Source organism: Bacillus rossius, chromosome 3 (genome assembly GCF_032445375.1).
Source record: "Bacillus rossius redtenbacheri isolate Brsri chromosome 3, Brsri_v3, whole genome shotgun sequence".
NCBI lineage: Eukaryota > Metazoa > Arthropoda > Insecta > Phasmatodea > Bacillidae > Bacillus > Bacillus rossius.
In genome coordinates, this window is record NC_086332.1 from 37303887 (window position 1) to 37328036 (window position 24150).

The 24150-nt window shown below is 34.7% G+C and overlaps 1 protein-coding gene across 1 annotated transcript; it reads left to right on the forward strand.

The window, feature by feature from the left end:
- The first annotated feature begins 2246 nt into the window (after window positions 1–2246).
- Window positions 2247–20610, forward strand: LOC134530535 (TIMELESS-interacting protein). Its single transcript, XM_063365436.1, has 6 exons — window positions 2247–2759; window positions 5790–5941; window positions 7340–7436; window positions 8431–8629; window positions 11310–11537; window positions 18810–20610. Exons 2-6 carry the CDS (start codon window positions 5824–5826, stop codon window positions 19170–19172), a joined length of 1005 nt encoding a protein of 334 aa, XP_063221506.1. The 5' UTR covers window positions 2247–2759; window positions 5790–5823; the 3' UTR covers window positions 19173–20610.
- The last annotated feature ends 3540 nt before the right edge of the window (window positions 20611–24150 follow it).

The following is a 24150-nucleotide window of genomic DNA, read 5'->3' on the forward strand; positions in this document are numbered from 1 at the left end:
TTCCCCTCCCCCGTGGCCCGCAGGCCACAGCCCACTGGCGGGCGGGGAAGGGCAGTGTTGCTCAGGGGCTCGTCAGCGGCAGACGTACACGCTGCTCCGCGCTGATCGCGAGGCACGTCTTCCGAGCTCGCGGTCCGGCGACAGCGCCACTTGGCGCCGACCGCCAATGCTCCTCTATGTCGCATAGACCGCTATGCCTCATCAACGTCTTGCAAAGGCGTGTGCAGCGAACGCGCTCGTGCGCGCAACAAAGTGTAGTTCGTGCGACGAGGCGAACGCCGGGCAACGAGTGCTACACCGGCGGAAGGATCCGGCCGGGTGTGGCATATCCTTCCGCCGCACTACAACAAATTATTATAATTATGTTTTCCACAGGTTTTTATTAAACATTATTTTTCATTAATTAATAATTCAGTCCTTGCAAAATCATGTTTCACTGTGCGATTTGTCCCAAACCTGGCCGGTTCAGTTTCCCGCGAAATTCACACGTTTCCGCGGGAGGGTTGGCGGGGGATGGGGGTCGCGCGCGGCGACACCGGAGTGTCTTTCCAGGAGCTCGAGAGGCCGGCAGCCTGCGCGCAACGCGGAACCATCAACCCTTGCTTTCACCGACATGTAGTTTTCAATAGTGTAATATTTTCTTAAACTTTTGCGTACAGTTCCGTGGTCGGCCTCAATCTGCCATGGGGTATTTAACTTAATTAAATCAGTGCTCCCAGATGAGTGTTCTACGTTATACGTAAGTACTGTGGGAAGTTTGTGAGGATTTACGTCGGCGCTTCACGCCCCAACTTAGCCTACAGGCTAATTAGTTTTAGCCCGCACGGGGCAACCAGCAGGCGACACGTGCCGTTGAACATAATAACGATTCAGTCCCTGGGACACATCTAGGGGTCACGTAGAGTCGCCGGAGACACGGGCCTACGTGCCACTAGCCCAGTTGTTAAATGTTAGAGAGTAGTGAAGTGTATTGTTCGTCAAGAGATCGTTCGTCATGTTAGTGTATTCTGTAACTTTCGCATCACGTGTTCAAGTCCGCCCCTCACGCACATTAAAGTCGTGAGCCGCCACTGAGGAAGTGAGCTGCGCGTGTGACTAGTCGCGTCGGGCAAACCGTTACGGCCAGAACGGGCAGCACCATGTATTGGGCTGTGCTGTATTAAATTCACCAACTAAACTTTGTGTTATTCTTCAGGCGTCCCGAGTGGCCATAACACCTCGGGGGGCCCTACTGCATTAACCCCTACCTCTAGCCACAAGGCCGAACCTTCCCTGATATTACGAACCCGAGCAAAAATTACGTCTAAAAAGTCAGAGGTAGCGGGGACGGCGTCACACTGTACGGGTTGTCGCGGTAGCTGAGTTTTCTTCGCTGTGACGCTCACACGGTTGAGCTTTCGAGTTACGAGTTACGTCACGAGTCGAACATCCTAGGACGCGGAAGCGTAGTTACGAACCACCGAACCTTCGTCGTTGTTACGAGTCCGTTACGTAAAGAACCGTGCACGTGTCACGCGCCTCTGTGAGGCAACTCTGAATCGGGAACTTTGTTATGTGGGAGGATTTATAGTTCGTGTCGAGACAAGTTATTTGCACGAGACGGTCTTCGGGAGTCCGGGTCTTCGTGGGAAGGGCGCCCGCTCCGCGACGGATCCGCCAGGCCGCGGCAGGCTCTCAGAATTACAATAAAAGGGGCTCGTGGAACTGTTAACATCGAGTGGTCTTTAAAAACTACTTATCATTTTTCCTCCTCACCTCGCTCTCCCTCCAGGACCCGTATTCCCCGGTCTCGGCCACGTTGGCCTGGACCCACACCTCTCCGACGGGAGCAGTACGGGCATAATAGGAATTTCAAGTAAAAGGGGAAATAGGGACCAGAAGCGGAGGGACGTCAATTTAAATCGAATTTTCTCAAAAACTAGCTGTTTAATTTTTTATTTTCTTTATGGGTACATGCAGCCCTTTAAATCTAAACAGCTAAGTAAACATTCAATTAGTCGTAACATCTCCAGAGAACAAATACAGGTTTTTCCTATTTTCTGGGAAATCACTTATGAAGGACAAAGTGGTGATCGGAATCAGTTGACTCAGTTGATAAATTGTTTTGCATAACATAATTTTAGTTATTTACCAATATTAGCTCTTCCATTTTTTCCTTGTAATTGATGGCATTTCCTTTTACTCCTGGACATGGAGGTAAACCTCCATGCCTTGGCTCTATTATTTGTTCGTTGCCTACGATTTGTTCTATGAAAATAACAAACATGGCCGGGTTACTTGTGTTGTCAGCTTTGTCGACATAACCTTCAAATTATTTGACCCGTTCTGAATAAGAATAATTAAACTTATCGTGGGCCAACTTTTGTGGAAAGTGTCTCGGTATCGTTTTAAAAGGTTAGCAAGATATTGTCAGCTGTAGATAACGGCTATGCCAGGGAAACCGGAATCAAACTCATTTCACGAAGTTGAAGACGCAAAAGAAAGTGGTGAAAATGGAGAAGAAAATGTAATTGATTCGAGGCCATTGACTCAAACAGATAAACTGAACAAAAGGCTGTTGACTTCTTTGTTGCAAAGAATGAACACTAGTTCAAATTTTGATGCCTTTAAACAACAAAATGAAAACTGCGAAGATTCTGGAAACGAATTTTCCTCTTAATTTTATGGTTAAATTTTCATCTACAGTTAACCTTTGTATAATGTTTTTTTAAAATATAATTTTAAGGGAATATTGACCTACAGTAACGTACATTCTAATAGTGAGTAAACACATAATCGTACCTACATATTTTATGTAATGTTAATAAGTGTAGGATGTGTAATATTGTAGCTGTGTTCATTAGGCTCATTTTATCTTTTTCTCGAAAATTTTCTTTCAACTTGTGCTGATTTTCGCAGCATATCATTGTTAATTTTAGGTTTTTTTCTAAAAACAAAAAAAATAAACATCTGAAAGCACATTTTAAAATTTTGACATGTATTTCCCAGTTTTTAATCTAAGTCGCCACTCTTATTTCTGGAGTGTTTTGCTGGTTTTGGTTATTCATTATTTAAAAAAAGGGTAATATTTGTACTTGCCACCTTTTCTCTTCTCATGCTATAAAAATCAATAATAAATGAAGAATAAATAAGAACTGACATGCACCTTTGGGTTAAAATTAATGGTAATTATTTGGAGAAGTGCATTTGAAAAATATAAAAAATCAGAAAATGCATTCTTTTACTTTATGACTTTTTCTTATTCTGTACTGCATTATATTTCAGTTAGTAGCTTATGTTCACAACAATGTACATCTCACAAAATCTATTCACAACAATGTACAACAGCTCACAAAATCCACGTTTCATAAAATTTGTGAAGGTCTGGTACTAAAATTTCAATGTGGCGAAAATCATATCTTTCCCTGAACATACTGCTGGGAGGGAAATATTACTGTTTCTGGTAGGTAAATTCATTAATACGGTAAATATGTAGAGTAGCGGTATTTGCGAGAAAAAAAATGCTAAAAATCCGAAATTTTTTTTTTATTATATGCTCTTTCACTTCCTCTTTTCAAAACAACCGGCGGAGATAAGAAATTCCAAATACTTTAGGAGATATCAAATTTTTTATTTTGCAATACAAGACCTCTGCAACCATTCAACCGCCGCAATTTTTGTTATTTTGTTATTTTGCAGTGTGTTCATGAATGCGTAATTAATAAAATGGTCGATTAGGTCAGGTCAGTTACATTATTAAAACTTTCAAACTAAGCCGACATTAAAAATAATGTGAATTAATTTTAATGGCTGTTTAGTTTTAAAATATTCATAATGTAACTGACCTGACCAAACAAACTGGGACAAAGGATGAACATTAGGAACTAAAATGGTCAATTAGGTCAGGTCAGTTACATTGTAAATACTTTCAAACTAAGTGGACATTAAAAATAATGTGAATTAATTTAAATGGTTGTTTATTTTAAAGTATTTATAATGTAACTGACCTGACCAAACAAACCGGGACAAAGGATGAACGTCGAGAAAAAAAAATCATACTCGTAAACAACAAACAATGGTGACAGCATAAATGCACAGGTATTGTGATGAAAATTTAAAAATTCGATATCTCCTAAAGTATTTGGAATTTCTAATCTCCGCCGCTTTTAATGAAAAGAGGAATTTGAAGAGCATATAATAAAGGTATTTTCGGATTTTTAACATTTTTTTTCGCAAATACCGCTCAACTACATATGAAGAAATTCAAAAATTCGATATCTCCTAAAGTATTTGGAATTTTTAATCTCCGCCGATTTTAATGAAAAGAGGAAGTTGAAGAGCATAAAATAAAGGTATTTTCGGATTTTTAACATTTTTTTTTTGGAAATACCGCCCAAGTAAATATTTACCAAATGTCATTGTTTTGAAGAGGAAAAATTGTTGAATTCTAACTTGAAACAAATTAAATTATGTGCAATTTTATAATTTGTACAGTTTCAATGGTTGTTCCAAACTATGACATGGTTTTGTTTGGTTCTTGAAAAACCTTAAAAATTCTTTATTTCCATTTTAATTTTCAAGAGCTTTTAAAAGTATTTATTTTCTTCAATGGTCTGTAAAAGTCCTAAATGTTTATTGAATATTACAGTGAAAGTCATAGCTGTGGCCTGTTGCCAAAATACTTTAAACAAAAGCAAGTCCATTCTGAGACAGATATTGCTGCATTGGGATAATCTGTAGAGATAATAAAAAAAAATCATCTTCTCGAGACTGTGGACTGTTTTTGATTTGAAGACACTACACATCCTCGATGAAAATTTTCATTTGCTTTTAAATTTAAAAAAACCCTATTCTGACTTCTCTAACATATTTGAACTTCATGAAAGAACTGCAGCATAGTAGAGTTAGATAATTGTTATATTTTATATAACTGTGCTTCAATATAGATCAAGTTATTATTTGTTGAAGTGGGTTTTTGATTGGTTCTTAAAATGTCTATAGAAAGTTCTAAATTTTTTTTTGATTATAAAGAAGTAGGAGTTGCATTAAATTGGGTTTATCATGTATAAATTTTGTCATTAGATTTTACATTGTACACTTCTGCGATCTGTAAAACATTAGGCAAATATTCATAGCTAAAGTTTTGTCTCACTATTTGACGGTCACTAACAGTACCTAGTGGTTCTGTGGGAAGATTAAAAAATGCTCTTTATAGACACATTGTCTATTACTTTTCAAAATTTCTGAGTCTCACCACTCAAAAGCCTCCGTTTATCTGTTTATAATCCCCCTCCCCCCTCAAAAATCCTCTTTTCTAAATCACCCTTCCCAAAACTTGAAGCTGGGGCTGCCTGCTCACTAGAAGTAATTTTCTGAGATTGAACTACAGAGGAAAATGTCTACAAATTCATATCTATGGACCCATTTTAAAAAGTGTTCTTCATAAATATCTGGAATTGGTGAAACTATGGCTAGGAATAATAGGCAAGGAATAATTTTTACCAAAATTGTTAAGTGAAAAGTTTGTTGTGAGTAAACAAGTAGATATGTTTCATTAACCAATAACCCCATTTCTGATCCTGTGTGGAAAGAATACAAATTGACAAGCTAGTTTTGTCTTGCAGTCATAAAGGGCTTATTCCCGTGAAAAGTTATGGATAAATATGTTACTTTTTGAGTTATGTAGAGTGTAGAGCTTATTGTCATATCCTGACATTAGTAAATATTTTGATGATCATCGTATAAGTAACTGTTGTACGCAAACTACAGCTACTAAAGGTGACAAATATCTGAACATTGTCATTTTTCAGAACTGACCACGTCATTTTTCTCTTCTCTGCCAAAATGTTTGATGATGAAGCTGCAGTGGACCTGGGAAGGGACACAGATGACCTTGAAATTCTCATTGAAGGTGGCCTTGATAGTGATCGTGTTAACGAAGATGATCCTGATGAAATTCAAGGTAAGCTTTAAGGGTTTTGCTGTCTATAGTTTTCAAATTTTGTATTCCAAGTATTTTATGCTGGACTCAATACATGCATGACTTTTATTTTGAGGTGAAAAAACTCCTGAAAGTGCGTGATACACTTACCATTGAAGCATAAATTTTCTTCCATGTATCTGACTGGGAATTGTATTCTAATTGATGGATATTGGCAAACCATGGGCCTTCGGTGTGGTGGTAGTGTTTTAAGAAGAGAGGAGGAGGAATAGTGAAAATTGCATCTGGCTACTCCAGTTTTTATTCCATCTTTGTTCCACTCAAACCCCTTACTCCTACCCCAACTATCATCCCATCCATTTATTGAGGTGGGTGGGAATGACGGGTTGGTCCTTTGATAATGGAGGCTGGTTCCTCTCCTTAGCGAGAGCATTTACTCATCAATGTTGAGTGCAAGCAATTTACTCTATATTTTTAAATAGTAATTCCTGATATTCCATTGGGAGAACTCAGGTTTTATTTTATATAGGGAGATCGAAAAGCATGGTTGACACGACACAAATCTTTTCTACTGGTTTCTGTTGATACTTCTGTGACTCAACACTTGGAACAGCACTAACTAGGTCACTAGTTAGGTTTTTTGCAGGTCCAACTCACAGCGCAACTGATATGGTCGGTCGCCAGACACTTTTCCTTCGGCATAGGCCTCTGGAATCCACTGGCCAGTCAGAGTCCCCCCCTGAGGTGCGCGTTTTCTTGGACAGATGGCTACTTGCGCCCTGACCTGGCCTCAAATACTCAAACACTGTCCAAAACTGCTAATTGGCACCAAACATTTAGGCTCTGCAATCACTCACACAAAAATTAAGTCAAGTTCTTTAGCGAAGCTATTTCCAAGAGACACAATGCTGAGATTGCAAAATAAATATATAACATGTTAAGGTACTGTAAGGGAACTTATAGAAGACTGTGAATGATGGCAGTGGTAGTCTTGCTTCAAAATGTACCTGAAGGGTTAAGAAAGAAGAGTTGAATGAAGCATAGAGAAGGTATAAAAATGATGAAGCAACAGAAAAAGAGTGAAATAATGATTATTGTTGCATATTTCTTTTCTTGCCATGGATTAGGCCATAACTGAGTATAGTAAATCATTTTAAATTAATTATTTACCAGGACAAGAATTGTCTCTGATACAAATTTTTTATGTATAAAAAGCCCACTTGTAAGTGCATTTGGCATCTTTTGAAAAAAAATGACCAAATTACTTTATGATTGATATATCTAAATTTTTAATTTGCAATAGTGGATTTTGAATGATCAGAATTTCTGCCTCTGTGTCACGGGAACACAAGATGATAGTGATAATGGCCACAGTGTGATGCATGCACTTGAGATAAAGCAAGTTTCTCTGCATTTCAGACGAAGCAGAAGGCAACCAGCCCAACCCTGAAAGCACACCAGTGCAGCCAAAGAAACGTGTAGTCAAGAGACCTCAGCCAAAGTTGGATCCAGAACGGTAAGCATCATTAAGTTCTGGCTTATTTGTATGCTTTCTTGCCTCCTTCCGCCTTCTATTCCCCCCCTCCCCTCATACAATCAAAGTCCCATGACTTGTGCAACTTGCAGTGTGCGGCAGGTGTCTGTCCTACAGACAAGTGATTTTATTGACTGACTGGCATGGCCTCTGTATTTATGATAAGCCAATATAACTGTCAAAATCATTTTTATAATACACATGCACTCAACAGACACATGCCTTTGTTACAATCACTAAATGTAGAACTGTAATTTTACACCATACATACTGTTAGCTATGCAAATTCACAGCAAATATTTTACAGGATACAAGAATGTATTTTTCACCACAAATAAACACCAGAAAGAGTGTACTACCGCCATCTTGCTTATACTTAAAATACAGATTTTTGTTTTACTCACAATCCAAAATAATATTTACAGTTGTTCATTCAACATAATTCACGAGAAGAAGCATCTACCTTCAGTAAATATCAGTCATGCATGAAAACGTACAGTAAAACGTGATAAGAAGTTTTCTCACGTATTAACGAATAAGTTAAAAAATAATTAAAACTATATTGCCGTTGAAACGGTAAAGGAAATTAATTTCTCACTTTTCAGAAGTTTTTCCTGGTTGGTAAGTCAGTAATTTTTATGTAACCTGAGACATATTCAACAGAGTTTTATTGTAGTTTAAATGTCATGTTCTAGTCACAAACTATCAACTACTGCATTAAAACTCTAATATACAAAGCGTTGTGAGATTTGATAACTTCTACAATATGCCGTCTTTGTAAACGTGTTTTCATAGTTCTGTTGGTAAATAAGCCCTCGAGTGTTGGGCGAACAAATGTGCTATTGTTCAAATTATTATATATTCACTCTTTGCTTCGGTCTTTTTCGACACTTTAGTTTAAGGAATGTTTTGTGCGATGAGAACGTAGTGTTTGCACGTCTCACCGGAACCTTCTTGATAATTGTTTCTGTGTCAGTTTGAGGGGTCCGCGGGGGATCGCGACCTTGGAGCACGTGTTCAAGGACTTCAAGTTCCACGGCAAGGGGCAGGAGAAGCACGACCTGGACCGGATGATGAAGCAGCTGGAGCACTGGGCACACCGGCTGTTCCCCCGCTTCCAGTTCGACGAATGCCTGGAAAAGCTGGAGAAGCTAGGCCACAAGAAGCCTGTGGGGGTGCGCACTCTCTCTCTCTGGTCCCTTCGTGTGGCCGTCACTTCACGCAGCTTAGTCCCGGCAACTTGAATTTTTCATATTTGTTTTGCCGTATTTTAGTTTTGAGTTATTCGTACAATTCTAGGAATGACTTAGCGTAAATGATTTCATTTTCTTAAGCTTTTATATCTTATTAAATTCTGGCTCTTCAGTAACAGTTGGGAGAAAATAACGGAAACTTGTGCCGGCAATTTTGACTCATAATAGTCACACCGGTCAACGAATGTTGACTTTAAAGTGCCCAGACCGGTCAACGAATGTTGACTTTAAAGTGCCCAGAGCAGTTAACATGTTTTCATTTGGACCTTTTGTTTTATACTTTCAGACTGAGCAAAATGGCAAAATAGCAAAATATATTTCTCAGTTTTGGAAGAAATCAGGTTTAAATTGTTGTCTAGCCAAAGAAATTTTTGTTTTCCACAATTTCCCAAAATTGATCTAGCAAATTCTGGAATAGTCCCTTATGATTGACCATGGTTTCATCGCTCCTTAGTTTTAAAAGAGTTTATGAAACCTCTTAAAAATTAAAACTAATTAACCATAATAACTTCTTAATGCTTGAGTTTTCCCTTCTATTTGAGATATTGCATGTCACATCGTTATTAAAGTTATACTTCTTTAGGTGCGTTATGCAAAAATAATGAGAGTGAAACTTTAAGATGCGGGCGCATCACTGTAACACAAAATTAACAGGTTGAAGCTGCGCTGGCACCATGTAACGACATTTTCATAGGAAGATGTATGAACATAAATCCACATTAGGGGACATACCAAATGTGTGCCAAATGAAACTTTATGATAGTGAAATTAGAAATTACCATGGAATTTATTTTGGTAAACTAAAATAGTCATAGTAAAGAGTAAATTCCAAGGTTTAAAAAAAAAACACATTATTTTGGTATTACATCAAATATAATACACATTTTCCTTGTAACCTACTGTCAGAGCAGTGGTTATACTGTGCGGTCAATATGCTGAAGGGCGGTGGTTCAAAACTCGGCAGTAAGTATTTTTTTTTTTAACTTTTTTTGATGTTATACTTTTTTAGGCGCGTTATGAAAAAATGATGAGAGTGAAATTTTAAGATGCGTGCGGCGCACATCACTGTAACACAAAATTAACAGGTTGAAGCTGCCCGCTAAACCGCTCATTTAGTCTCGAAAAAAAGCTACCAACAAAATAGAAATAGAACCTCTATTAGTCGCGCATGTTGGCACGCTCGTCGCCTCTGATCACTGTTTTCATATTTATAATATTTATCAACATGTTTCTAGTTTCTACATTCACAACACGTGTTTTACTTTCATACAAGTGTGAATTATATATGTGCTAATAAATTATATTCAGTAGTGATTTAAATTGAATATTTTGATTAATATTATTTACTATTCGTAAATATTAGTAAAACAAATTGTGCTTATATACTTTTTCAAGTGCTCCAATATAATTGAGGTTAACTATCCATATGTATTATTTATTGATATAAATTAAAATATTATTTAATATAATTAATACTAAATATTAGGTATTAAATTAATAATGTTAAATATTTATTATTGGTTATTTAATATTTACAAAATAAAGAAATAAATGTAATAAAACATTTAATAAAAAAATTGTGATGAAAATTAAAAATGAAGATCAAATTAAAATATTAATTTGTAATATTTATTATTAAATTGAATAAATAATAAATATTTTTAAAAATAAATGAACAAATTTAATAAAAACTTTTTGATAAAAATGAAAAGTTAATATTAAATTAAGAAAATAATAAATATTTAAAAAATGAATAAACTTAAATTAAATTTTAAATATATTATTAAAGTTATTTATTTTCTTTTAAAACATTAAATAATAATAAATATTTAAAATGAAGAATCTTATAGTATTAAGTACAAATTATGTCACATTTATTATCTCTAAATTTTATTATTTAATTTTTCAAATTTAAACTGAACTTTATTGATTGTGTTGACTTTTATTCCAGCCCTTTTATTATTTTATTGTAATTAATTATTTGCATGCAATTAAAAACTATTTTTTAATGATGCCAAAGAAGTATAACTTTAACTTTAAAAATTCCTACTGATATTTCACCATGGAATCATTGCAAATTAGCTTTCATTATTGATTTATACACTTGGAGCAAATATCCATGATAAAATATTTTCCTGACTATCATTGTATTCACTAACTTCAGTTAATTTTCTGTTTTTCTTCAGATGTGGTATAGTAAGTTGTTTCTAATGAACATGCCATCAAAAAGATGTAAAGAAAAATAAATAAATAAGTAAATACAAAAATGTTGACGTGTTTAATCCTATAGTGATTAGGTAGACTGCAAATTCTTGTTTGTTTGAATTTTGAATGATGCTTATTCATTGTTTTATTAGGTGTATTGATATGCCCTGAATTACTAAAAGTCAATGACAAAACACTTAAATCTTGTGTAACAAGAAGTAAATGTTGTGTAAACTATAAAAAATCACACATAATCTTTTAATGTACATACAAATTTGTGAAATTTGATCAGGTGCAGAAAAAAATTCTGTCTTTAGCTTTAAAAAATATTTTACAACAAACCATGTATGTGAAGCCGCCTTACAAACATTTTTCTACGAGTGATTTCAATTTACAGACATTGGTGAAAAGGATTCGCATGGGCCTGGAGACGGATGACGAGCTGGTGGAGAGGGGGGGAAAGGAAGGAGAAGATGGCAGTGATGCTGGCGACAGGCTCGCTGACCTGGGAGCCGGTGCTGACGAGTCGCCGCTCGATGCATTCGATGCCTTACTGAGTCAGCAGTTGTCTGAGGCCAGGGCCAGGACGCCGATGCCTCCGCCTCGGCCGCCGCAGACTCCACAGGTACGCTCCACTCTTGTCTCTTTTAATACTGACTGAGTGTACCTCTCAGGACTACCATGTGGTCAAAAATTTGGTCTTAGAATTGTGAAATTTCAAAGAGATTTAGATAAAAGTTCCATATCATGTAGCCAAGTTTATCCCTTGATTCTGATGGCATGATCCTGTGGTACATGATGTTTGCCGTTTTAATGTAGTAGATTGGAAGATATTGGACATAATAAAAACTTGTGATATGACAATTACATACCTGCCAACCTCAAAAACAGAAATTAATACAATTAAAAAAAAAGCACCAATTTTTTATGCGAACTGCGGATTTCGCCTTCTTTAAAAAATCAACATTAAAATCATGTTCATAGCACTTCTGTCCGGCTGCCTGATACTTTGCCAAAAGAATATTATTTAAAATGTCATCTGACATAGATGCCCTGAAGGTGGTTCTAGTTTTCTTTACCCCACTGAAAACTCTTTCGCATTCTGGGTTACTACGAGGTATGACCAGAATTGACAGCATAGTGAAAGCAAGTCTATCAAATTTACGGCAACCATAAAGTCCTTCAATTTTGCCGATTGTGGACCACTGAACATCCATCCTATAAGACTGGTTAGTCGGAAGATCATTTTCTATATGCAGAGCACAGGATTGTTCCTGGAGCAAATCATTTGCCTTTTCATGTGTTTTTTCTTCTTTCACAAGCAACATACAAGGAAACTTATCAACAAAGAACTTGACATGTGAAAAGGAAGCAGATTCAATATTTTTCAAGTCTGCGACTTCAGCATGTATCAAAGTTTCATTCTCTAAGGGAAACTTTAGAAAAATATAATCACATGACAGCTGAAAAAACTTTCTCACAGAACTGTAGAATACCACTTTTTCTGCCGGTTTCAATGTAGAGACAACCTGTAATGCAATGCTACCTACAACAATATCATCATTCTTCTGATTCACTGATGTATCGTACTTAACATCACGTACAGAGGTTGACTTGATAACTAATGGTTTAACACACTTGAGCAAATCTTTCAACAGTTGAGAAAGCATATTTCTTAATTTGTGAATTTGGGGCTCTCTTGACTGCAGTGCAACATTTACTCTATCAAAAAGTGGTATTACATGTAACAGGAAATAACACAGAGTTTTGTTCACATCATCCGTAAGAAACATAAACACTCTTTCCTGCCGTGAAAGTATCTGAGAAGTTTCTTCTGTTCTTGTTCCACGTGTAGTTTTTTTCTTCTTAGAAACAGGGTCTTCTTGTGAAGAAGGCCGTTTTGAAGAGACATGTTTTCCCCCGACTTGACTTCTGACTGGCTGCTGGTACTGGCCTGACAACTACCAGCCGATACATCATCAGTTTGTTTTTCCATTTTTTTTTTTGTATCCTATAGCTACTTAAAGAACCAGAACTAGATGCTACCTGAGTAGCAATTTCTTCCTTGTAGAATTTAACTTAAGGCTACCATAAATCCACTAGCCGTTTCAAGCATACACCTAGTGAAAGCCAGCGCGTACATACATGTTTCAGCACCTTTTTGACATCAGTGTCGTAAAGTTTTTGAAACTCTTTCAGTCTGTCTTTCCGTTTGCTTCTTTTGTCTAAATAATAGTCTATATCTCTAAAGTATCTCGTCCACATTCATTTTAAGACCCTTCGACCCCTTCTCTGCAGCCAAATGCAACAAATGACAGGCACAACCTAAGACTATGACATTTTTCTGATGATGTTTTAATACAGCTGCAACCCCATTTTTTGAACCAGTCATGACTGCTGCATTGTCAGATCCTAGAGCAAAACTATTTTCCAATGGTATGTTACCATCTGTAAGTGTAGCTATAATTATCTCCCCTATGTTCTTACCTGTGGAAGAACCCTTAAACGACTTGACTGATAGCAAAACACAATTCACAATTGAAAGTTCAGTGCTGTAATAGGTCACAACTATTGGGTACAACTTCATTTCATCATTGCTGCCATCTGTTGCCACCGAAAAAGGAACAGTTTTTAACAAATCTTTTACACTCGTTTCATGTTGTTTTGCCATTTTGCCTATAATTGCTGTTATCTTTGTGCATCCAAAACCATACAGTCTTGCCACTTCACATTTTGTAAACATTTTCCGAAACAGATGTCCGGCATGATCCGCAACAGAAACAGGTAAATTATGGTCAATAATGAATGCAGTGAAGTAGCATTCTCCCCAAATTACACTCAAATCATCATTCGGAACACTGAAAAAGTTTTTTATGTATATTACTTGAGTTGGCTTGAGCTTCAGCTAGTTCATTGTTTTTGTGCTTCAATGACTTTACGTGCAATTTTAAATCACTCCTTCCACCATGCCCAATATTTACATCGCACTTGCACACTACACATTTCGCAAAATTCTCACATTTTTGCGAACGTACTGACCAAGGGAAGTCTGCACAGTACGACTGCAGAAAGACCTTTCTACTTCTGTAAAACAGTGCATAACTCGGTGTGAAATTTTGGAAATTTGGGGTGACTTAATCCAGTTTTAGTATCATCTATAGTACTTCTTTTTCCCAGTTTTAATTTCTCTTGTTACATTTATTCAACTGTTGAGATAGTAGTGTTATGGCAGCAAACTCTTTAGTAAGCAGCAACCATCCTGTGATATATTTTTATCAAAAATAGTGAAGAGACATAAAATTGTAACTCAGGTTGACAACATTAAAATATACAACTCTGCAACCCTGACACACTATGTTTTTCTGGTTAATAATATAGGGTTAATAGTCTCATTTTACCTTGGGGAAAAAACCTTTACATATATGTATTCTTCTGCACATCTGGGTTGTTATTTAAACTGTTACACATTTGCCTTTTTTAGTCTTAGTTTTATTGTTAATAAATGTCTTATTTATACTGCAGCATGCCTGCCTGTTGTTACATTGAAAATTCTTTAAAAATAAACGTATTATTTTCTCATAAGCACTGTAACACTGATATGTTCCAGTGGAGTTACAACAGACCATGATTCTGAATATTTTGCAGTGCTGCATGCAATAAAACTAGTGTTTCAGTGCTTGACAAAGAAAAAAGATATGATTATCATGCAAAACGTTAATATTAGAGATGGGCCGAGACTCGTAAACTCAAGCCGGGTCAAGCAAGTAGGTAAAGCTCGTCTCGACTCGAAAGTCGAGTTTATTGTACTCGACAGGACGAGACTCGGCCATCATTTTCTTATAACGCGATAAATATTTTGCAACAAACATAAAATAATGTACCATTATTTTGCAAACATTGTAATCTCATTAAACTTTAATTTTAGTATTTATGTTTCAGAACATTGGAAAAGATGGCCTGTTGAGCATTATAGATTTGTTACATAGAAAATAAACTACGAAAGTTAAATATTTTGTCTGGAATTTACGTTTACAGCGGCAACCAATATTATTGGTGTTCGGCACGAACAGGAAAATATTACACCATGTATCGTCGTTTCCTTGACTGTGTAGTGAAAATGGTGGACAAATTCTTACATTCAATTTAATGCTTTTTTCATAAGAAATTTTTGGCATGATGTTTAAAATGGTTAAGTATTGCAATTTTTTTTATCAGAACATTCATTACCAACCAGAAAATGGCAGAATAAAATAAAACTTAATACCTAGTTAATTTTGTGTTTGTTTAAATTTTTCATTTCGATACGCTTAGAGTTTATGTGCATGATTTTTGGCACATCTATTTAATGGTGTTAAAAAAATGACTTGGAAGGAGAAGATAAGATTTGAGGAGATAAAATTTAAAAATTGTGAAAATTGTATTTTTGAATATGTACTAAATAAAGTTCCTAGATTATGTTGCAAAAAGCTTTTTTAGAGCCTTTTGTCCATAAAAATTCTACAATAGAATTTTTTTGTTACTTCCTGAAATGTTCAAGACCTATAAGGAGGGATTGTAATACAATTAGTTTACCATTTTAACAACTGGTTGGATTAGGTACATTAAAGCTGGCATTTCATTGTGGTTTGTTGTAGTTGGGATAGAAAATACTGTTCAATTATGTTAGTTAGGAATTACAAATTGAAAAGATAGCTAGAGCCACGATTATATGGTAATGCGCGATAAAACGAAATAACACCGAAAACCGCTTGAAAACACGAAATAAAACGAAATTGTGCGAAATCCGCGATATGTCACGAAAGTTCGTCTATCCTGATTATTTACGTTTTTTTTCCCCCATTCTGTAAGGACAATTCACTACCTTCAGCACAATCAAATATTTCTTACAGTAACTAGCAGCCATATATATTATATGCGACGGTGATTTATTATAGATTTTAAAATTAAGTCTCAGAATTAACATAATATTTTCTTTAAACGGTAATCTTGTGTACCATAATAATTTAAGATGTTGATAACTATGATACAATGGCCGCCGTTCACTTTCTGTAAATACAAAATAACAAACGTCCAAAATATGTTTTTCTAAGATTACGTTTTTAATCATTAAAATATTACACACTAAAGCGCATTGCTTTTACTGTTTATTTAAAATAAAGTACGTAGGCTACGAAAATAAAATTAGCCCTGCTTAACGTAACCAGTGTTGTTAAAAGTACTCGGAAAAAGTAATTGGGCTCAATTACAATTACTGTGGTGATAATGTAACTAATAACAAGTAAAAATTACTTTATATAGAAGTAATCAGTAAAATTACAATTACAATTACAATTACTTTCCGCTACCATTTTAAAACTGACCTACGATTCAATGTTTTTACACTTTGATACATTAATAAACATACATACATATGTTTTGTTAAAAAAATGATTTCATGTAATGATTAAATTTATTATCTTTAATTAAATTAATATTTGAGTACAAACTTGTTTGAATAACGTCAAAAGTCTTCATACAAGTAGCTACATGTAATAAAAGTAACACTATTTAAATTTTGGAATTGACCTTACGAAACAATTGCATTTTAAAGTTCTCATCAGATAGATTCCCTCTCTTGATGGTAAAAACATCTTTACCAACACTAATAAGACGCTCAACGGGAGCACTTGACGGTAGCTATGTGTTAAATTTTAAAGAAATCAGATTTTAGGATAGGGTAATGTTGGAGACACTGCAAGTCACTATGGATCTTCAATTTTGATCATAGATGTTGTACATAAAAAAAAAAAAAACATAAAAAAAATGTTGTACATACGATCGTAGCACTACAAGCGTAAAATTATAAACTTTACTAATACAAAAGTGTATGAACTTCTTGTTCTTAATTGTATTCATTATACGTTCCGAGAATTAAAGTAACGGCAAGTAAATATAAAGTATAGATTACCTTAATGTATCGATTACAATTAATTTTATGTATTCCGATTACAAGTACGAATTACTTTTTTTAAATGTAATTCGTTACAAGTATAAATTACTTGAAAAGTAATCGTTACAAGTAATCCGATTACTTGTAATTCGTTACTTAACAACACTGAACGTAACGAATGTAAATAATAAATAGTACATGTTTATGTCGGTATTAATTTTCACGTACGTATGTTGGTATTCGGTATGCGTTTGTATTCGCATCTATTCTCCATTGTTTTGATCTTTCCAGCACGGCAAGTTTTTGCGTATTGAGAGGTTAAATTCTTCCTATGTGATTAAAATTTTTTTGATAATGCCTAAAACTAAGGTTTCTGCCAGTGACCGATCGAAAGAATTTTCCAGTGAAGGATTTTATATCAGTGATAAAATTTTAATGTGCAAATTCTGTAACTGCAGGCTAGACTACGAGAGACGCGATACGCTTGTGAAACATGTCGCGAGTGAGAAACATAAGCGTTTGAGGCAAAACTCATCTGTTAAACGACATCCTTGTCTAAGAGTCTTTAATGCCATTAATTTTCGGTTCAACCCAAGAAATGTGAGTAGGGTTAGCATAGAAGATGCAAACCTACAGAAGTCTCTGCATAACTTGCCTTCTGTTTCCCATCTTCCCATTGATACATTCATACATGGCTATGTTGCTTTCAAAAAAATAATTGAGGATGAACTTTCATTGACAGAAACAAGCCAAATTGATGTTGCAAAGGTACTTTGCTCCCTTAAAGGGGACTACAGTGAATTTGCTCAAGCCAGTTTAAGGGCAATCTGGTTCCCAACATCAAATGTTGATGCAAAACGTTCATTTTCCAGGTACTCACTGGTAGTTAGTGACAGAAGACAACGTCTCACTCCAGAATATGCAGAAAATTTAACTATGATAGCATTTCAATAAAACTGTCTTAATAGTAACTTTGGAAGTGCTTAATTGTGTAATTTTGTAGTGTGTGTGATTGTAATTAAGTCGTGAAATTTTTAGTAGTTATTTAAAAGTTTGAATTTATGAATTTGCAAATGAACTTAATTATCTATGAATTTGCAAATGAACTTAATTGTAATTAGATCATGAGGTTTTAGTGTTTATTAATATTTGTTTTAATAATTAGATCATGAGGTTTTAGTGTTTATTAATATTTGTTTTAATAAATTTGCATGTCGTACAGAAAAGCAAGAAAATTTTGCCGTGGGTATTTTGAGCAAAAAAATAAAACCATATAACACCGAAATCTTTATTTCTTTACACTGAAATTTGTCTTAAAATAACACCACAAAATCTTGACTCTAAAGATAGCTATTTTAACCTTAATAATGGTCTGATGTATCACAACACACTCTTAGAAAACAATTTGAAAACATCCAGGAAGATAAAAAAATATATATTTTTTCCAGAAAAACTGTTATCCTTCAGAATTACCACCAGGGAAATTGAAAGGTTAAAATCGTTTAAGGGTTTTCCAGAACAGTTGAAATAAAATACTGACTTAAATAACAAATTCATTGAAGAAACATACAAACTTTAATATAATGCTAATGGTAAATTAACATGAACACCAGGAAAAAAAAAAATAATTGTTCTCTAAATATTTTATAATTAACTCCAGCTTTACTCAATGCTGGACACCCAATAATTTGTAGACTCGTCTATCTCTAATTAATGTTTGTCAGTCATGATAGTTTTTATTTTCTGTAATCTTAACATAACCAAAATTAGGATGGGACGAGATAAATAAATTAATTTAGCAAACTGTATGGGAATTGTACCTTAATTGTTTGGGATCATTGCTCTAGGCAGACAGCCTGTAGTTTATTATTAAAAAGACATATTTGTTACTGAACGAATGCTAGGCAAGATAGAATATGCTTAGGTAGTGGCAGTGTGCAATACAACGAAGCGTGTTCGCTCTCGCAGGTGCTGTCGGAGGAGCAGAGGGAACGCATGCTGCGGAACCGCCAGTTGGCCGAGGAGAGGCGACTGGCCAAGCTCCGGGCTCAGCAGGACAAGAGCGCACAGCAGGAGAGAGAAGCTGGGCCAAGTCGGGGGCAGTGTCGTGAAGTCGACGGCAATGAGGAGCGGAGGAGTGATGAAGTTGGCGAGCAAGGCACGGGCGACGCCGCAGACTGCCGTCGTCTGGAGACATCGCCTCCGCACAGTCCCAGGCCGGATGCAGATGAGGGCGGAGCAGGAAATGTAACTGGCGACATGTTCACGACCCGTGATGACTGTAACGCAAGTAAGGACAACGTAACTTCAGAACTTGCAATGAACGAATAAAATCGGGATGCATGGAGCGCTGTATTAACAAAATGTGGCAGTGAAAAAAATTTCACGGAAGGAAATGATAAGCTTGATTTTGAAGCGTCTTCATTCAGTGGCCAAGGCTTGGAAATGGTAGTGGAATAGAGGTTAATTAATCTTAATATTTCATCTTGGGAAAGACGTTGATTAGTTTGTGCTGAAGAGATTTTCAATGCAACTAATCACCATAAAGTGTACAACTACTTAATTTTCAAACAGTTGTGTGTCTCAACAAGAGTGCCTTGTTTCTCATTACCAATTGTTTGATTCTTTTTTTTTAAACTTATTGTTTAGAAGTATATGTTCACTGAAAAAAAAAAAATTAAAATTATAATTTTTTTAATTTTTTGGGAGAGCAGTGTATGTGAACTTATATAATTAAAAAGTGTTTTAATGTGTTTAACTGCTTCAAAAATTTTAAGAGGCATTTTTCATCTACTAAAAAATGTAGAATATGTTTTTGAATTTCAAAATATATCACTTCAGGCAATAGTGCTGTGATGGTTAATGAAACTAAGAAGCCTTGTGAGTAGTCATGACACCATTTAGAATACTTTGCTTTATTGCGTAAAATAAAATATTTCTTAAGCATGTATAAAACCCTAGTTTAATTTAAGCCTAATGAGAGAATGCTTTCCAAATAGTTATCACCCTAATAATTAAAAAAAAACTCAAATAATTGAAAAAGTTTTTTCCTGTTTGAATGCAGAGAAATAATGGGAAAAACAGATATACATACTTATCACTCTTTTGTCATTACTAAGTTTTTTTTCCTTATAATTTCTTATTTAATTGATTATTACAATAATAAAGTGATCTTGTCACATTGTTTTATGATGGATCAGACAGAAGTGAAACTCATATTTTAATTGTATATACTATGTTACATGGATTATCTAACTTTTTCAGACTTTATTTATTTCGATTAAATGTTTTCATGTTTCTCATTATGTTCATATTTTAAATGCCATATGTAAATATAATGCCCTTTCCACATTCTCTTCATTTGATGTAGAAATGTACACAAGTGTTATTCTTTAGACACATCAACAGAACTATGCTTATTTCTTAACATACTGTATGTATAAAAATTTATTTTTTAAAACTAATATTTATATACTATATACTGTGTTGGAAATTGTATAAAATTCAAGAACAAAAGGTCAAGTAAAATCTTTTATAAGCTATATATATATATGTAGTAGTAGTACTGTAAATTCTCTTTATAAAGTATTTGATGGAACCAAATAAAAAATTAAGAAACTACCCTATAGGTTCTAGAATACTTTATGGAAAGGTTTCGTCAGGCTGTCACATTTTTGTAACTGGCCATTTTCTGTAGTTTTCAAACATGCAAAATGCATAATGTATATTTTTTTGGAAATAAAGATTTGGTAATCAGTAATACAATAAATTGGTAGTTACACATAAGGAATACTAAAACATCATTGAAATATGAAAACGTTTCAGTAGGTACAATACTGTAGTATGTGAAAAAAATTCATTTCCTCTACAAGTGTAGTTCACCCCAAATTACCAATTTTTTTTACCGTTTATTTTGTTATAATTGTTGACACTGATAGACGCAATTGTGAAACATTTTGCCAAGCTACACTATATTTTACTAATGATTACAGAGCTATTAAGGCATGCATGCAATAAACACAATTTTATTTTAGTGAAATCTTTTCTATTTTCTCAGGACTGGTTAGGTAAAAGTCAGACTGTTTGGTTATGTTAAAGTTACAGTAAATTAAAACCAACATGGCTGCAGACAACATGGAAGTGAGACATCTTGAACAGATAGGTACTATAGGAGAAAATGTTTAAATTTTGTATAAAAATATAAATAAAAAAGTATGCTTATTTAATAATATTCAAATATAATCACAGCAGGACCAAAACATTGCAAAATTATGACACCAATATGGAAGATATTTAAGTACTAGTAAAAAAAAAAAAAAAAAAACCACATTCTTGTTCCTTGTGAACTAAATACAGGAAAGCACCAGTACAACGAACTTCAGTTAAACGAACACTTCACTTAACCGAACTCATTGTTTGGTCCCGCCAAAAACGTATATAATAACCTTGAATTTTATTTCATCTTAACGAATTTTACGACTGTCTGTTTCTTCCTGAAACAAAAATATTCACTTGAACGAACAAACTTGAGGCAAATTTTGAAAAAAATTACCATCCAAAAACTTGTACTTTATTTTTAATTTTCTTATTCAAACGTAACAGCGTGTACGTAAACAAAAACATAACCTACTACAGAGCTGCCAACCATCACGGATTTTCTGTAATTATTACGGATTTAACACGGAATTACGGAACATCGCTGGTTTATTACGGAAACAAGGCTTTGTGCTGCACGGTAACGGAAAAAATTCCGTTTCTGCTGCGCTGTTTCGTGTACGCAGTTCGAATACATCACGTGTTTGCGCAAATAACGGAACTAGTATGTGTCTGCATGTAGCATGTACTATCGAAATAAGTAGATAATTCTCGTGTTTTGAAATAATAATGGGATGGTATTACGTCCGTTGTACGATACAACTAGTACATATTCTCGGACTTTTCGTTTGTTGGCTACTTACATCACGATAATGTTTGTACGGTACTTTGGCTAACCTGTGTTGTTTTAATTTATTTTTTATAGTAATTTTTTTTTTCATCATAGTGTTTTTGTCGTGTCTACAGACGTGAAATTTTTTACGTTTTTCAATAGTGTTGTGTTCTTCAGTGCTGGTTGTAGAAATGAAGCGTGTGACAAAACAAAAGTGTATCTGGGGGAGAAAGAAAAGAACGCAATTCTTCAAAACTTTCGACCTAAGACCTAACTATTCAAAAGAATGGCCATGCTTGTCTTCAAATGTTTTGGAACACCACGCTATTTTAATGTATGCACGTGTGACTTTTCGATTGCACATGGTGGAAGGGATGACTGTAGACGGCATATTGAATCAAAGAAACATGCGGATCTTTTTATAGTCATGAAGAGCAATAAATCCATATCATAGTTTTTTCGCTACATCTGAAGAAACGAAAGTAACGAACGCAGAGTTATTGTTTACAAGTTCTTTTGTTTGTCTTCTGTTGTTTGTTTATAAGAAAGTTCTTATCCAACCAGGATAAAAGAAGCAAATAAAAAGACAGTTGTTCAAAAGTATAACTTTGAATACTTTGAATTGCAAGGTTGAAAATTTCCTGTAAAATTATTGACAATCTTACATATTCAGATGATTGTATAGTTTAAATAGTTTTTTTTTCTTTGATTCATTAATTTTCATTGTATTCTTATACATAGGCCTATATTTTATTTTTTTTTTTTTTCATATTCTTGTCCTTGTTTTATCTTGTGTGTGTCATAATTCCTCAGGAAAAATTCATCGTGCATGATTTACGCATACTTTTTAATATAATTGTCATTACCGATGGGTGTGATTTGAGGTTGGCAGCTCTGCCTACAACGTGTCTACTGACCATAGATAAAGCATCAGCAGAGAGTATGTGAACAGGTTCTTCAAGCGGCCATAGACTAATGACAGATACTGAACCTTAGTACACTTAAGGTGTTTCATGTTTTTATCGGTATACATATTTATAACAATGGTTATGTTTCAGTATAAAGAACTTCAGTATAACAAACTCAACTATTTTTTGGTCCCTTCATGTTCTTTATAGTGAAGCTTTCCTGTACCAATGTTAGATTACGTACGCGTACTCTATACAAGCACCAGTGTATGGTGCCAACTAGCGATCTGCTACATTTTCATAAATGCTTCACAGCAACAGTGGAACAGATAAAGAATATATTTGAAAACTTGTTTTAAAGAGTACTGAAACATTAGAAATGTCTTATTTCTGTTTATTAAATAAGTAAACACACTGTTTCATTTATGGGCAACAAAATTTTGGGCAACATCTAACATGGAAAAAATTTCAGAGAAAATGGCAGGACCAAAACATTTGACTGTATAGTGTGGGAATATCAAACTATTTTTACTCTAGTTACAGTATTTTTCCATTATAACTACCATGTCTGACTGCAACTTGAAAACTGTCCTGCGATCTTTGGCAAAGTCATGTTTACTACCTAAACAAATCAGTTGGAATCTAAATCATCATAAAACTTTTATGCGAGATTTATTTTTCTTCAAAATTTTTACACCCTGAATGACAGTGCTATGATTATACGATAAAATATGGTAGTAGGAATTTTATATTGTACACTTACCAGCTTTGTTTCATCCCATCCTCTACAATGGATTCCTCTTTGGCAAACCAAAAAAATTAACTGCTTGCTTTGTTATACAGAAGCTTTACTACTCTGCTAAACAAGTCATTGATTGTTAATTCATGTAAAGTAAATTACATGAGGAATGTGCTAATGGAAAAATATATTATTGTAGCAACTACACACTACTTATTGCATTTAAATTTTAAACCAACAGCCTCAATTAAACATGCTTGTATCTAACTTATGTTACAGCTTCTAAGTAAGTTCTGTTATTGAAGGATTTTAGGTAACACTGAACATGCATATTTGAGCACAGTCAACTATTAGTATAATAATGTATACATAGTTATGCAGATGTTACAAATTAGCTCGTATGGCAGGATTGGTTGAGGGAGAGACAAAATCTAGTTTGGCCGCCCATCGTCCGGACGGGCCATGGAGCGTCCAAGGAAAACCCATCGGCTTCCAGCAGCGTACACTATTTTCCCCACTCGCATGCAGTGATCTAAACATCACCATCAACTAATAAACATAATCAAATATTTTTGAACATAAAAGTGATTTCTCTCGCATACCTTGGACTCTCAGTTTATCTACCCACGAAATTAACCAGTACAAATATTTTATGCAATTAAGTGGCATTTTTTTATAAAGTATGTTTATTTCACACACGTCGTTTCTGAGTGCTTATGTACAGAACATTATTTC

Coding starts and splice junctions, on each gene's coding strand:
- LOC134530535 (XM_063365436.1), top strand. CDS start 5,824: ATGTTTGATGATGAAGCTGCAGTGGACCTGGGAAGGGACACAGATGAC. Junction 5,942..7,339: donor TGATCCTGATGAAATTCAAG/GTAAGCTTTAAG, acceptor TCTGCATTTCAG/ACGAAGCAGAAGGCAACCAG. Junction 8,630..11,309: donor GCCACAAGAAGCCTGTGGGG/GTGCGCACTCTC, acceptor TTCAATTTACAG/ACATTGGTGAAAAGGATTCG.